General features: G+C 45.0%; 3 protein-coding genes across 7 annotated transcripts in view; 1 reads left to right on the top strand and 2 right to left on the bottom strand.

The window, feature by feature from the left end:
- Positions 1-105: 105 nt before the first annotated feature.
- Positions 106-4,915, bottom strand: cbx1b (chromobox homolog 1b (HP1 beta homolog Drosophila)). 4 transcript variants are annotated; one of them, XM_076760565.1, is made up of 6 exons: positions 4,740-4,915; positions 3,722-3,803; positions 3,235-3,394; positions 2,940-3,096; positions 920-1,014; positions 106-809 (listed from the first exon to the last, which is right to left on the bottom strand). In XM_076760565.1, the coding sequence occupies exons 2-6, from the start codon at positions 3,774-3,776 to the stop codon at positions 668-670; spliced, it is 609 nt and encodes a 202-aa protein (XP_076616680.1). In that variant the 5' UTR covers positions 3,777-3,803; positions 4,740-4,915; the 3' UTR covers positions 106-667. The 4 variants fall into 4 exon arrangements, with proteins under 4 accessions (XP_076616680.1, XP_076616679.1, XP_076616682.1 ...); XM_076760564.1 differs by having other exon boundaries at positions 4,751-4,915; XM_076760567.1 differs by lacking the exon at positions 3,722-3,803.
- A 1,459-nt stretch (positions 4,916-6,374) lies between these two features.
- On the top strand, positions 6,375-13,770 carry snx11 (sorting nexin 11). 2 transcript variants are annotated; one of them, XM_076760655.1, is made up of 7 exons: positions 6,375-6,575; positions 7,576-7,612; positions 7,936-8,022; positions 9,670-9,770; positions 10,020-10,115; positions 10,212-10,436; positions 10,764-13,770. In XM_076760655.1, the coding sequence occupies exons 2-7, from the start codon at positions 7,592-7,594 to the stop codon at positions 11,974-11,976; spliced, it is 1,743 nt and encodes a 580-aa protein (XP_076616770.1). In that variant the 5' UTR covers positions 6,375-6,575; positions 7,576-7,591; the 3' UTR covers positions 11,977-13,770. The 2 variants fall into 2 exon arrangements, with proteins under 2 accessions (XP_076616770.1, XP_076616771.1); XM_076760656.1 differs by having other exon boundaries at positions 6,495-6,575; positions 7,581-7,612.
- A 457-nt stretch (positions 13,771-14,227) lies between these two features.
- The window catches only part of skap1 (src kinase associated phosphoprotein 1), a 30,630-nt gene continuing 30,156 nt past the window's right edge, over positions 14,228-14,701 (bottom strand). Inside the window, exon 13 of the mRNA XM_076760407.1 lies at positions 14,228-14,545. The gene's annotated coding sequence lies outside the window, so the exon portion shown is untranslated. The remainder of the gene's footprint in view (positions 14,546-14,701) is intronic.

Genomic DNA, 14,701 nt, shown 5'->3' with positions numbered 1-14,701 from the left:
GTGTTTTACAGACCAAACGATGAGATGATCAGTCGCTACTGAAAAGTTGCAGCCCTACTTGGGAATACTGTTGTATTGCAAGTGACACCAGCATGAAACAGCGCGGTAACAAAAAGTGGTTTATTCTCCAAAACCGACAAGCAAGACATGTTAATGAAAAACACTACAAAGATTACCAATGATCAAATGAATCACTGAAAGGGTTCATTACCACACCAAACAAGTCCTAAGGAAACAGCTAAGATGAACACGGGTTTGCCGTCAAAAGCACTGACAAATCAAGTAAAAAATGGCACACTAATGAAATAAAACATCACCTCACTGATACGATTTCACAGCAAGATGACCGACCACTGGACCAAATGTGGGAGAATGATACTGAAGTAGCCCAGCAGCTTTCTTTAAAACTGGAGTGGAGGGTGAAAATGAACACTGCGCTGTACAGTTCAGCTGGGTTCTGTCGAGCAAACCTGAAGCATTTACACAGTTACATTATATCCAGATCAAAGCAGAATTAAATGAGTGATACTACACCAAAAGACCAATGAGTTCAATGGTGTCTTGCTTGCCTCTGTCCCCCTCCCGACCCCCCCCACAATCCCCTGTCGAAAGTACAATGAAGTTCAAAACTACAGTTTTTTTCTTTCCCCGGCCCCGTTGCCCTGTGTTAGTTTTTGTCGTCTTTTTTCTCGTCTTCGGTCGGGTACGAGTGCCAAGTAAGTCTCTCCTCGTAGAAAGAGATGACCACCTGCGGACATTTGACGTTGGCCTCCTTCGCCGGCACCAGGTCAGCTTCATCAGAGTTTTTCCTGCACAGAAAAAAAACACAAAAACTTGCATTTCGCACGAGGAGACACATTTTAATACCCCGACAAACAAGCCGGTTATTCAGCCGCTGATGTTCCAGCAGTATACAAACCATTTCATGAGGAACATGAGTTCTCCTGTGGAATCTGTGGCACCAATAATCCTCTCTGGATCCAGCCCTCGAGCAAAGCCCCTTAGCTTCTCTGTCTGAGGATCGAACAAGAAAGCACCACTTCAGTCACGCACATAAACGCTACCTGCCTACACCGCGCTGTGGGTCCTCTGTGAATTTAAAACAAATAGAGACAAACACAATGCCACACAAACACTGAGCTTTGGGAAAAGTGCTGCAAATGTAAAAGAAAATGTTTGTGTGTACCTGCAGAAATCTGAGACCCTGAAAATCCCCTCTTTGTAAACTCTGATGCAGCTCAACATTATAATGTCCCTCAGCCCCACGTGACGTCTTCAGATGTCTCACTTCGTCCGACAAACAGTCCAAAACCTAAAAATATTCAGTCTGCCGTCACAAAAGGCATCGAAGCCTCACGTTTGACGAGCTGCTACCAGCAAATGTTCAGCAATGACTTGGACTCAGTCAGCGAAACAGTTTCAGATTAATTTCCTGTTGACCAGCTAATTCATCAATCATTTCTTCATTTCGACATATGTGTACAGTATTTTGAGGTTCAAAGTTGTCTTGTGCCTGCTATTTAAAACATCTGTATTGCAATAAATTGTGGGTAATTCAATCAGCTACAGTGCCTTGCAGAAGTGTTCACCCCCTCAGACTTTTCTTGGCCTCGTTACCATTTGATTAACACAACATGCAAAGTGCTCTGAAGGTGCAAAATATTTTCTGCTGCAACACAATAATTAAGACAAAAAGCAGACACCTGTTGGACGCACCTGAGCTAGTAGATGGTAGAACCACTGCGCTGACAGCAGCAGGTCTTTTGGGCGTGTCTCCACCAGCTTTGCACATCTACAGACTGAAATGTTTGTCCTAGGTCAAACTGGAAGGAGACCGTCTGCAGAGTCTCACACAGATTCTCAGTCCGATTGAGACTTTTGCATTAATCCAGTCCAGTGCAGCTCTGGCTTTACGCGTCAGCTCACTGTCCTCCTGGACGGTGAACCTCTGTCCCTGTCTCAAGTCTCTCTCAGACTGAAACAGGTTTTCTTTGCTCTGTATTTGGCTCCTTCCATCTGACCCTCAATCTGGAGGTTTCCCAGGACCTGCTGATGATGGTGTGCTCACGGTGTGTAGCACCAGAGCCACAGAGTACCTTCATCCACATGACGTGTGGCAGTGCAGTGCACACCGATCCACCTCCGCTGTGGGTCTATCCGGCTCGTCCACAGTCACCATCGGCCTCGTGGTCGCCTCTGTTCTCCGTCAGTGCGCCCTTCTCGTAGTAGATCTGCTGCGGTGCAACATTCCTTCCATTTTCTGATGACAGATTCACAGGTGCTCCTTGACAAATTTAATTATCACCTAAGTGTGCTTTGTACTTCAGCAGATCTTAATCCCTGACCTGTTCGGTGAGCTCCTCGGTCTTCACAATGCTGTTCGTTTGGTCACACAGGTGTAACAGGTGTTTTCAGTTAATTATATGTATCAGAAAATCCATTTCAATTGAAATTGTAACATGACAAAATGTGGAAAAGCCCAAAAAGGAGGTGAATACTTAAGCAAGGCACTGTAAGTGTGGTGAAGTCTGCACCCCAAGCAGACCTGCAGGAGTCCACACGAGCAGACTCTGAACAGAAGATGTGACGTGAAGAATAAGTCTGTCTGTCTCTTCTGGTTCTTTGAGCTCGGCCTGGTGTGCCAGCCTAACATTGTGAAATATTCCTCACAAACGTTGCCAAATCAAAACAAAGATAAAATCTTGTAACATGTTCCTGAAATGTTTGATATCCGATGCAACAGAAATCATACAACTCATCCCTGACTGTGACACCATTCCTGCTGTCATAATCAGGTGTTTTCATCCAGTGGATTATTATTCCTGATATGAGTGTATTTCGGTGTGAGGGCAGCACAGAACGCTGATGCTGCCTTCTGCACAGGAGGAACCACTTCAGCCCTTAATGGACTCGACCAAAGACGAAGAAGTGGGACTTACGTCGTCTTTTTTCTTCTTCGTTTTACTTTCATCTCCTTCTGCCTCTCCGCCGGCCGCCTTCCTTTTTCCGTCGTGCGCCGATTTCTGGGACTGCAGAAACTCTGCGATCAGATCTGGACAGTCCAGGTTGTCCTCTGGCTCCCACGTGTTATCCTCCCTGCAACACAAGTACATAAAAACACAACATTTATGTGTTTCGTTAAGAATTTAGCCACCTGTTAAAACGGCTGGTGTCTTGTTACTTCCTGATCTCGGATGTGTGAACAGAGTCATGATAAGACCCCCAAACACTCACTCAGAGAAGCCTTTCCACTTGAGAAGATACTCTACTCTCCCTTTCACCACCCGCCGATTCAGGACCTTTTCCACCACATACTCTTCCTCCTCCTCCTCCTCCTCCGCCGGCACATCATCTGGCTTCTTGTCCTTCTTCTCAGATGAAGTCATCTTGCTCTCTGATGGGTTAGAGACGGGAGGAGTGAGCGGACACTAACTGATCCTGGAGACACCCACCCTTGAAAGGCTGCTGAGACTTGAAACTGAAAAGTCTTCATTGCCTGCAGAGTTTAAGATGCTCACATTCGTTCGGGACACGTGTTACTTTGTCTTTTCTCACAAATGCATTTTAAATCATTCTTCTGGGTGCAGTTTCAAGCGGGTTGCAAACATTCACAGTGCCACTTTGTTCACATACAGAATTCATTCCTCTTTGACACACACCTTACCGCACAAGGACAAGTGATACAGAGAAATTTATGTTAGGAAATAATGATATATTAAACCTTCTGTAACAGTGGGACCATCGTTAGGGGGTTCTGTAGTCAGGCTCATACTCATCAGGTAGACCTGGGGACCAGCAGGTTCCTGGTCAACGTCAAGATTGTAGCATGATGGAAGCAAGCCGGAATCAATGCGGTAGAGAGGAGAGAACAGCATTGGAGAATGGGGTTTAATGATGGGATACATGGGTAACAGTGTGAGGCGATGCAGACCAGCAGCATATGTTTGTGTGAGTATGTTGATTTTTGTCCTCTTTATGGATTTCGATTTTAATAAGACTGCCTAATCTGTGCTGTCTAAAGTTACCCATGTATCATTAGTTGAAGACATGTGTAAACTCACTGGATGTGTTGGGGAGGTGTCAGAGGTGTATTTCAGTTGGACAAATATGGCCCCGATCAAAGGCATCACTGATCACCTTCAGTAAGCTCATTGCAGGGCTGCCTCCACATTTATCACCCTCCTAATGAATAATAGAGCGGTGGCAGACCGGGACGTGTCTGCAGGTTACCTTCCAGCATCAACAGTGCACGCGAGCTGTGCAACACCTGGCGGCGCTTAGCAGAACGCAACGTTACTGTGCAAAAGCAGAGCTGCTGTATAAAATGAGACAGACCGCTTTTAATCAGCGTCGCCGTTGTGTGAAATGCAGCGTGTGTGCTTTACTTTAAGGGGATTTTGGCTGCTAGCGTTAGCACGAAAAAAGCAGAAAATCACCGCACGACAAAGCCCCGAAGGGACCCTCAGTTTGCAGTTAGCTGGCGTCTCCTCCATATTGCTTTCGCGCTGGCAACTAATGGAGCATATTCTGGGATGTCTGTCGATTAGAATGATTGTTCGCAGTCACACATGATGTGAAACGCGTCTCCCGACCGGACACGAGCGTCAGACGCAGCGCTAGTTTTCATCCCCATTGAAAATATGCACATTAACAGCTAGCTAACGCTGGACTCGTGCACAATCAAACGTTACCGAAACAACACGTTAGGAGGGAGGAGAGAGGACAAAAATCAAACTTACCGATGACTTACAATGTAATTTTTTTAAAAGTTCCACCCGAACCAAAATAAAACAACACGACAGCCTTTGCCTGACAATTATGTGGTAATAACGTCGCTGTTTGTCTTGATTTGTTGACAAAATACAGAGCCGCTAGCTTGAATACTGTGAAATGTACCGTTTCCGCCCCTTCGTCTGGTATGAGAGAAAAAAAAAAGTCCACTGGTCCGTTGGAGCGCGAGGACCGTGCAGCTTCACAGATCTATAAAACATGTGGATGTCGTCATCAGCGGAGCAGCAGGCCGCGCGCTGCCTGCTCGTCATTTATAGATCTGTGACTGCAGAGTTTGAGCAAACGGCGGAGTGGATCGACGGAACGGCCCTCAGTTCACGATCCACACGGCAGACAGAGTGGGCCTACTTTGTTAACACCACTGGGAAATTAAGTTGTCATACACAATGACTTAATAATTTCTCAAAACTCCGTTAATTAATCAATGAAAAGACACTTAATACCTTAAAGTTGTTAGAGCCAAAGACGCCTTTAATTTGAATGGGGAAACCCTTAAAACCTGTCCTCTCCTTTAGATTTCACAGTATCTGAAATATTTGACTAATCAACTTATTTGCAATTTTAGATGTTGTCAAGGTTTGGATTTTGGTTTGTGTCAGGTATTTTCTGGTTCAAATAATATTATTTTATTATCATTATTTGTATTTTATTCAGGATTTGCATGTTTAAATGTTTGTGTGAGTGTGTTGATCACCATTGGTGATCATTGGTGATCTGACCAATGGTCATATACCAATGGTCAGATCACCACCTGACCATTGGTGACATAACGCAATTGGGTCCCCGGGCGCCGCTTGGATGGCAGCCCACCGCTCCTGGTCTGCCGTGGAGGAAGGACGACCAGGATGGGAGAAATGCGGAGGACGAATTTCACCTTCGTGTGCAGTGTCCAGTGCATGTTGTGTGATAATAAAGGGGAATGTCTCCCCCTGATTCTTCTTCTTCTTCTTCTTCTTCTTCTTCTTCTTCTTCTTCTTCTTCTTCTTCTTCTTCTTCTTTAAAGATTTACCCCAGACATGGACTGAATAAATGGATAGTAATATATATTATGGGGTATACCTGCATGGCTAAAGGAGTTCTTTATTAAGGAGAATTTACAAAATAGTATCACACTTATATTTGAACTTTAAACAATCCTTAATTTTTCAGTTAAGGTGTAAATTCAGGGATTCGCCCCTTTGTTGATTTGGGGTTTATTAATGGATGAATAAATGGATTAAAATGCACAAAGGGTTTTCTAATGGATTATATCGTTTGTTTAAGGGTGTTTTATCCATCACCTTAGCCTTTTTAAAATCACACTTACTGCAAATATCCAGAGGGATTTAGCCATATTTCAGCCTTCATCACCTGAGCAAACACCTTCCACTGATTCACAGTTGGAGCTGGACTGAAGCATTTCTTGTCAAAGTAATTTTAATCATTATTTAAACTCTGTTTTAGCTTTTATTCATTAGAATGTATATTAACTGCCATAGTGAATAAAACGTGTTACGCGAATTAAAAAAAGTAAATAAATCAAACACTTTTTCCATTGTGATTTGAACAAGGTGCCACGCCCCTTCACTTCCGCCTGCGCGCGCACTCCCGGAAGCACGCTCGTCTGTGCGTGACGTAGAGACGATGCTTGTGACTTGCGAAATGGAGATAGGAGGTGTTCGGATAAACAAGCCTCTGTTTTCCAGGATTTTATGCTTAATTACAGCAGAAACGTCGACAAACAGGAGAACATCGACAGCAGCCGGCTGGAGACAACCGCAGTCACCGACATTTAGCTCATGAAAGTAAGTACGTTAGCTGCCGACTGGGATTAGCCTTTAGCTAATGTTCCCTGTAGCCAAATTGTTTCAAGTGTGATCATTCAGGACAGATAACAAACTGAAAGTCTTTAGTACTTACACGACCTGAAAATGCGCGTGAGTCGGTTGGAGGTCGTCATGTGGCTCAGTTTGCTCTGTCTTGTCACTTTATTTAGTTAAACTTTGAGTGTCAGCCCGCAGTATCAGGAGACTTATATCGTCCACAGACCGTTAACTGAGTGACGTCTCTGACGGTTAACGTTATTTCAGGACTTCAGAAAGATTCAGGATTCATCCACTAAATTAGAAAACACCCACCAAGGTGAGAATACTTTGTTTTATGGAGAAATAACTGGTACAAGTACTAACAACCATGGCTCGTAGTGGAAGGATTATTTTGACATTTCTAAAGGTTAAATACCAAATATCCTCTTCATCTAGGCTCTGTGATGTGAGGATTTGCTGCTTTTCTTTTTTTTTTTATATCAATATAAATACATGTTTGGGGGCCTGTAGTCATGCAAAAAAGGAATTTGTGAACATCATCTTAGACAAAAATAACCAGTAACTGAAATACTTGGTAGTCGTAGCCCTTACTGGCACGTGTGAGTTCTTACTGGGAAGTGTCATGCCACTCCTGATTACTGGTCTGTGTTTCATCAGGCGTATGATGGGTGAGGGACGTCGGCTCGGTCTAACTGCTGGGTTACTGGCTGCTAATGTAGAATTTTACCAATCAGTAAAGAGCAACGAGCTACTGTGAGTCTAGGACAGGTGACTGCTGGTTAAAGCGCTGAAGAGTCTTTTTCCAGGTGAACGTTGAAGAGAAAAGCCTGTGAGAATGACTCAGTTGATTTTTGCTGACTGGGTTTTCTCTTTTGGACGATGAGTCATCAGCTCATGACGACATTCCAGAAGGAAACAGTTTGAGCTTTTGATCCTGTTCATTGAACCGTCTCCTCATTGATTTCTCCCGTCTTTGCAGTGCAGCACTCGGCAGGATGATCAGCAATCAAGAGGATGTAAGTAACCTCCTGCTCTTTGTCCACATTAAGTCGCTCTGTTCGTATGTAGCATGAGCTCTCTTGATGGCGAAAGCTAAAAATAATCCTCCACATCTTTGTTTTAAACTTCCTCTTAACAAAAGTCAAAGAACAGAACCTCATTGATGGGTTCAGAAACATTTGAGGAACTTCTCTCTCAGAGGAGATGCGTGTCTACACCGTGATCTGTCCACATCTCAATCTGTTGCTTAACACAGGACACAGACAAACACACACAAACACCACATTTTAATTTTCTGTATTGAAGCTTATGAAACCGTGCGTCTGTTTCTGTCTCTCAGGAGTTTGTTGCAGTGCGGGTCCAAGATCCCCGCATTCAGAACGAAGGCTCCTGGAATTCCTATGTGGATTATAAAATATTCCTCCATGTGAGTATTCATGCTTCAATCACAACGCATCTGCTCACTCGGTTTCTTTATAGCAACTTCTTTCATAGTTGATTAATCGACAACCAACATAATAGTTGTCTTCTAGTGTGTTTAAATGGGGAAACGTGGACTGTGTCGAACAGATGAAAAATCCTTTAGCAGCCTTTGTGGTTGAAGTGCCACACAAATAAAGATGCTTCACCTTGATGATAAGTTGAAAGAGTTTCTCAGCAGATAAGAACCACCAGTTTTCTGTCTCATGCTCCCAAAACCCTTTGAAGTTGATGTGATTAACAGCCTGGAGCTTCTGATATCACATCCAGACCCTCAGAAAACCTTTTTCAGTTTGAGCTCCACCTCATTGGACAGATTCCTTACTTTTTGTTTGGACAGGAGTTGATGCCGTTGTCTGGGCAGCGTCCCGTGTCGAGGAATGCTGAGTCAGCAGCAAGGCTTCACGCCTGGACGGATGCGCTGTGGGTGTTGACTCATGAAAATGACTCCGACCATGTGACCTCACATGATCTGACATCATTTTGTTTGCCGTCAATGTGCTGTTGTTTCTCATTGGTAGATGTGAGCCACCGAATGTAAACACTGTGAGAAGTAGAACAAGTTTCAGCCTCCTCGGCTCCACAAACACCTTCGACAGAAAGACGTCTTGCTGACAGAAACTGTAAACCTTCCCATCAATTAAAAAACACTCAGAACACTTGAGGGTATTATAAAGCCTTAAAAAGACACATACACGTGCTTTCAACCAGCTTCATATCATTACAGTGTGAGCAGTAATGGCCATTGTTAAGCTTCCCTCTATGTTTCTGCACCCGGAGCTGCTTCCTCTGCCGCCTTCATGGACCTTCACATAAAGAGAGGAGCAGCTCACGACACCAAACTCAGATCAAATAGTTAAACCAGGCAGCGTTGAATCATTTCTAACCCCAAACTGGTTTCAGAAACACACTTAAGTTTAGCTGTAATACGACGCTGTTTGCGCTCAGGCTGTCATTTGCTGAAAGCGGAGGAGCCAAAAGTTCTCAAAATGTTGGTTTATTTACTTCCTGTTGAATAATCGACTGATCGTCGCAGCTCTAACAATACGTCTGAACGGTGTTCACTGAGCTGAAAGTGTTTTTCTATGGTGGAAAAACGCTGCTTCTGAGGACGTATATCCTCTAATGACATTAGCTCAACCAGCAGTGCTTGTAATTGATTATGGTCTGTCAGAAGGCAGCTTGTAATGCAAACACCAGTGAACTGCGTCACCGTGACAAGTCTGACATGTGACAGTGCATCAGTTCTGCCATAAGCTCGGCAGCAGAGCGAGTCGTTCCAGCTCAAACATCAGCCCCAAACACACACAGGATCAATTATGAGGAAATGAAGCGTTTTGACTTTAGTTTAGTCAAACAGGAGGAAATAGTGTGTTTGTTCGGGACTATTTTCATACACATTTAGTGATCTGGTGAGTGTTTTTGTGTGTGTTTCAAGCTTTGGATGCACAGACGATTCTTGTTAGGGGGATCATTATTATTGGATTTGGGATCTGTGGACGATAAAAATAGAAAATGTTTTCCATTTCCTCATACTTTCTGTATAATCTGCCGTTATTGACTGTTAACACATACATTTTTTTTTCATTCCCAGACAAACAGCAAAGCCTTCACAGCCAAGACGTCCTGCGTGCGGCGGCGCTACAGCGAGTTTGCCTGGCTCAAGAAGAAGCTTCAGAAGAACGCTGGCCTGGTGTAAGTGAAGTGTGGAGCAGACAGACACCGTTAGCAGCTAGCTGGTGAACGCAGTAGAGCATTTAGCAGCTGAAGAGCCACACATTTACCTCAGGGGCCGGTGGAAACCGAAGCAGAGCTGAAATTCATCAGGTGGCTCAAACACGACTTCAAACGAGTGATGGTGTTGCGCTGTGTCGGCTGGTGACAGTGTGTCATGCTAATAATGTGCAAACATGGAGAGTGAATGCCTGTTGTTCATCCTTCCAGGCCCGTTCCAGACCTTCCAGGAAAGTCCTTCTTCTCCTTCAGCAATGAGGACTTCCTGGAGGGGAGAAGGAGAGGACTGCAGGCCTTCTTGGACAAGTCAGCTCTGATTCTTCTTTTAATCTGCAGCAAAAATAGAATTTTCTTTGCAAACTACTTTGATAACAGATATTGTTTGTACCTCCGTCCTGGCAGAGTGGTGCACATGACCGTGTGCCTGTCCGACAGCCAGCTCCACCTCTTCCTGCAGACCCAGCTGCCAGTCGGTCACATCCAGGACTGCGTGCAGGGCCACACCCCCTACTCCGTAACGGACGCCATCCTCACCTACGCCTCGTCCAATCAGGGCTTCGCTCAGGCTCAGGAGGACGACTCCATCAAGGAGCCGAGCTTGACCATTTCATATGAGTCCATGGAGAGGTATGAGGGATCTGAACTGTTGATTAAGACCCAATGATGTGGAAATAAGCTTCTAAGGTTACTCCTGCAGTCTCTGCCACAGGGTTCAGCACGACGACCAGTTAGACACAGTGTTAATATACAAAATACTGCTTAATGCTGGTCTGAATGACATATTCAGGACCACCTGCCCGACCAAAGCAACTTCCTGTTTGTACAGTTTAAACAAACTAGATATGACATGTTAATTATTAGGATGTAGAGGTGCTGGTACAGTGGGTAGATTTTCTTACTGTTAAGGTTCCTGTTCTGACAAAGCTGTAATTATTTTCTCTTTCCGCTCTGCAGCCCAGCTCCTCATCAACCTTCCATCCAGACCAAGGAGACCGTCAGCCCCGAGCTTGTGCCCTGTCCGGACTCTGACCCTCTAGAAGGTGTTCCGCAGCTCTGCGATGAGGTCACGGCTGAGTCACAGCACGAGGAGAAATCCTCAGTAAGAGTCCTCCAGAGGAACAACCACCTCGAGGCCGTTGTTGAAGACCCCGGCCCGACAGAGGCGAGCTTTTTTCTGGGCGACGGCCAGGATGACCCTGAGAGTCCCAGGATGGCAGCGCAGCCACAGCAGAGGAGCTGTCAGATACAGACACCAGTGGAGGTGCACTCGCCCATGGGGGCCGGCTTTGAGGTCAACTGTGGGGTGGAGGAGGTGACGCTCGATGCAGAAGAAAAGGCTGTTCCTCATCCAGACGCAGAGAAGGACGATGGACAGGAAAGTTCTGAGGAGGCTGATACAGAAAACAGCTCTGAGACAGAAAAGGACAGCGAGGACGTTCTGGGAGACGTCTGCTCTGAGCAGCAGGTGTCAGAAAATCAGGTCACCTCTGAGGTTAATGGTCTTGAGCACGTCGGTGATGCTGAGGGTCACGTTTCAGACGTCAGCTGTCCGGACGAGGCGAAGAACTCAGACAGGCAAAAAGAGCCAGACAGCGAAGAAAGAGTTGAATCGAGCAAAGAGGAGACGCACGTCGAAATCCAGGGAGAGACTCAGAACGTGCACAGTGTCTCACAGGTGGAGAGCGGTGGCGATGAGCGAGCGGAACAGGAAGTGGCCTTGTTTGGGACCAGGGACGAGAGCGACGAGGACAGCCACTCGCTGCCATCGTCCAACGGGAGCATCGTCAAGGTCAGCGACGAAGAGAGCGTTTGTGACGAGAACGAGGACTCGATCCACGCCAACAACGGCTACATGAAGACGTCTCCCCAGGACGTCACTCTGTGGTCGGACGTAGAGGCCTCCAGTAGAAACATTCTGGACCTGCACATGAATGGATGCTCCGTGGAGGACGAGGACGTCTCCACTCAGGAGGACGAGAAGTTGAGTAAATCTCTGGACCTTATCTCTTCTGTAACTGCTGGAGATTTGACTGAAAACAGCGACTTCAGCATCTTAGAGACCAGCTGCTCGCCCGGGTTAGCTGATAGGAAATGCACCGAGCGGGACACCCTGTCCTCGCTGTCTGTGGACGCCTCAGAGGAAACTCACGAGGTGGAGGCGCATTAGTCAAACAGCTGAATGGCTCCTAAACTCCATGAAACCACATGAGGAGGTGGGGCTGCACCCTCACTGAGCCAGAGCAATGGATCATGGGAGCTGCAGTCAAACACGCAGACAAGGTACAATGTCTGCTCATCATATCTCGATGTGGATCACCCGTTCTGTCCCAGGACAGAGACACAGGAGTCCCACAGGACACAGTGCACACACAGCAGTTTAAGCCTCGTGCTGTCACATATGTTGTAAAATCACACGTTCATTTACACTCAGGTACATGAAACACTGGCACTGTCTCTCACCTCCTCCGCCGTGGATGGTGATTGGCTGTCAGGGGACAGCAGAGGGCGCTCAAGCTCACAAAAGGAAGCCTGCGTCTTAGGGTTGAGTTATCAGTGTGTTGAGAGCTAAAGGTTTTATGGTTGTGTGGACGGATTGAATGAAGATTTGTGATTGCTCTGAAGTTTCGGCAGGAGATTTCAGGGAGGAAACATTTGAGACACAAATTCTGACAGAAATATACGCTTGAATGAAAGGATAAAGTCTGTTTTTAAAGTCTGTTTACACTCACATGTTCGTGTGTGCTGCTGTGATTGTCCACACTGACTGAAGAGTTTCCTTCCTGGTGTGACAAAGACTAATTTTGGTAGATTTCCACTTAATTTCCCAATCTCATACTACTGAATCCTCACGTCAACTCTAGTTAAACTTTCAGGAGAGTGGATTTTATCCTCCACCACGTGCACTGAAATCACTCCAGGAAAGGATCTCTGCAGGGCCGGTTTGGACAGGAGGGACCACCACAGGGACCAAAACCTGTTTCAGTGCACATGCAGGCATGTGAGTATCGTTTTAAGACAGATTTGAAGAAAAAAAAAGGCCCTTAAGGTCACTGGAGAATGTGAAACCCATAAAAGTCTCTGAGTGAGTCAACATGTGCGTCCCGCTGAATCCTGATCAGTTAAATACCGATAAAAGACGCTGACTGAGGACGTCCTGCTGCGTCTGCAGATCAAACAGTGTATCAACACTTCAGTAATGTTTGGATTGAGGCTAAGCTAACATGCTAACACGCACGCTCTGAGCAGTGTGAGGGGACAGAAACGACGCGTTCGCCCAACAACAACTCAAATGATTTAACGTATATTAGAAGAATATTTTGAAGTGTGGCCACGACAGAAGCAGTGATTCGTTCACGTCGGAGCAGCAGACACTGACACCTTTTCAAGCTCGTGATCTTCATCATTTTGTGCATTCTTGTAATTCCTGTACTTTTTTTTTTTGTTGTTAGTGATTAAAACTCCCTGCAGAGGAAACGACGGCGACACCATGTTTTCCAAACACTAAGCTTTACCGTCGTCAGTCCGGGTGTCGCATCTGTTGTTCTTTTCCAGGTTATTTATTTCGTGTCAGTGTCTAACAGGTTGCTTCAGGTGAGCGCAGGTTGTTTTTTGAGCCTTAATTCTGTTTAGTCTGAACCTTGTGTGGCCGGCTGCAGTTTGAGCGTGTCGCTGTTTTCAGCTGCTTGTGTTTTATAAAAGGGACCCAGAGTTTATGGTGCCGCTGCACAGAAATGAGCCTCGCCCCTCAGACCTGGATCAGGCAGGTGGATTTTAACTGTAAGTGATTTTTTTGCTTTTAAAAAGTTTGTTTTATTATTATTTGTTAAATAATGTTCAGAGGCAGAGGCCTCCTTTCCTTTGGATGATCCATGGATCTACAAAGGCGACGATAACAACCTGAGTGTCCATGTGAACACAAATAAATCTAATTTTATTTCAAATAAAGAGTTTTTCTTCTTCACTGTGTTGACTGTTCATTTCTGTGCTGTCACACTGACGCTGCACGCACGTCTTTAACATGGCTTTACAGATTGGAGCAATCCTGCCGCCTAGTGGCTGAAAACGAAACTACGGTTTTAACAACACTGAGTTTCAACAAGCAGTACAGGCTGGTACTAATGTAGGATTTCTCTGCTGTACTCCACATACTCTGAAGTATAAAATATGCGGCACACTGTAGATATTATCAGCTTTTTAATGAAAGTCAGACATGAAAAGAGAAAATAAATCTGCATTTTTCTCATTTTAACCAGTGAACTGATAAATGTTTGTACAATGATGAATTAATTTGCACCAGTGCTGCAACTAACAGTTTACATTATTGATCACTTATTCTTTACATTCATCAATTGTTTAGTCTACGAAAAATTAAAAAAAGTGAGAATTGCTGATCAGAATTCAGTGAAGGCTGCTAATTACTTTTTTATACAACGAGGAAGAAAACATTAAATTCATAATGATATTAAACAAAGGAAGCAAATCCTCAGATTTTAGAAGCTTTTCTTCAATTTTTTATTTAACGGAAATTTTCTTCCAATTGACTGATTAATCGGCTAATTGATTCGGCTCTGATGTGCATATCAATATTGTGGGGAGGGCCTCGGCCGTGGTTTATAGTGTACAGGGGGAAGTACTGCTGCAGCAGATTTACATGATATAATTTACAGAATAATCAGCAAAGGATTATCTGACAGGCCCGTCTGTGGAATTCATGGCCGGACGTGTCAGCAGCGGCGCTGTGGAAGAAAAAGAACACGCTATCAGAGAAACACGCATTAATAATTCAGAGTTCATTTTAAGCTGTGCCTATCTAACAGTATTAGGGAATCATTTTCTTAAATAGGACAACCGACGCTGTAATCATGCTTTTGTTGCACATATTTATTCTCACC

This window comes from Chaetodon auriga, chromosome 20 (assembly GCF_051107435.1).
Source record: "Chaetodon auriga isolate fChaAug3 chromosome 20, fChaAug3.hap1, whole genome shotgun sequence".
NCBI classification, from domain to species: domain Eukaryota; kingdom Metazoa; phylum Chordata; class Actinopteri; order Chaetodontiformes; family Chaetodontidae; genus Chaetodon; species Chaetodon auriga.
The sequence above is the reverse complement of the archived record's forward strand: the minus strand, read 5'-3'. Positions and strand labels throughout refer to the sequence as shown.

Bases quoted from the DNA above. Each gene is read 5' to 3' on its own strand.
- cbx1b (XM_076760565.1), bottom strand. From the start codon at position 3,776: ATGAGTATGAGCCTGACTACAGAACCCCCTAACGATGGTCCCACTGTT. The intron at 3,395-3,721 runs GTTTAATATATC...CTAACCCATCAG, and splicing joins TGGTCCCACTGTTACAGAAG to AGAGCAAGATGACTTCATCT. The intron at 3,097-3,234 runs GTGAGTGTTTGG...CTTGTGTTGCAG, and splicing joins AAGTGGAAAGGCTTCTCTGA to GGAGGATAACACGTGGGAGC.
- snx11 (XM_076760655.1), top strand. From the start codon at position 7,592: ATGATCAGCAATCAAGAGGAT. The intron at 7,613-7,935 runs GTAAGTAACCTC...TCTGTCTCTCAG, and splicing joins TGATCAGCAATCAAGAGGAT to GAGTTTGTTGCAGTGCGGGT. The intron at 10,437-10,763 runs GTATGAGGGATC...TCCGCTCTGCAG, and splicing joins TCATATGAGTCCATGGAGAG to CCCAGCTCCTCATCAACCTT.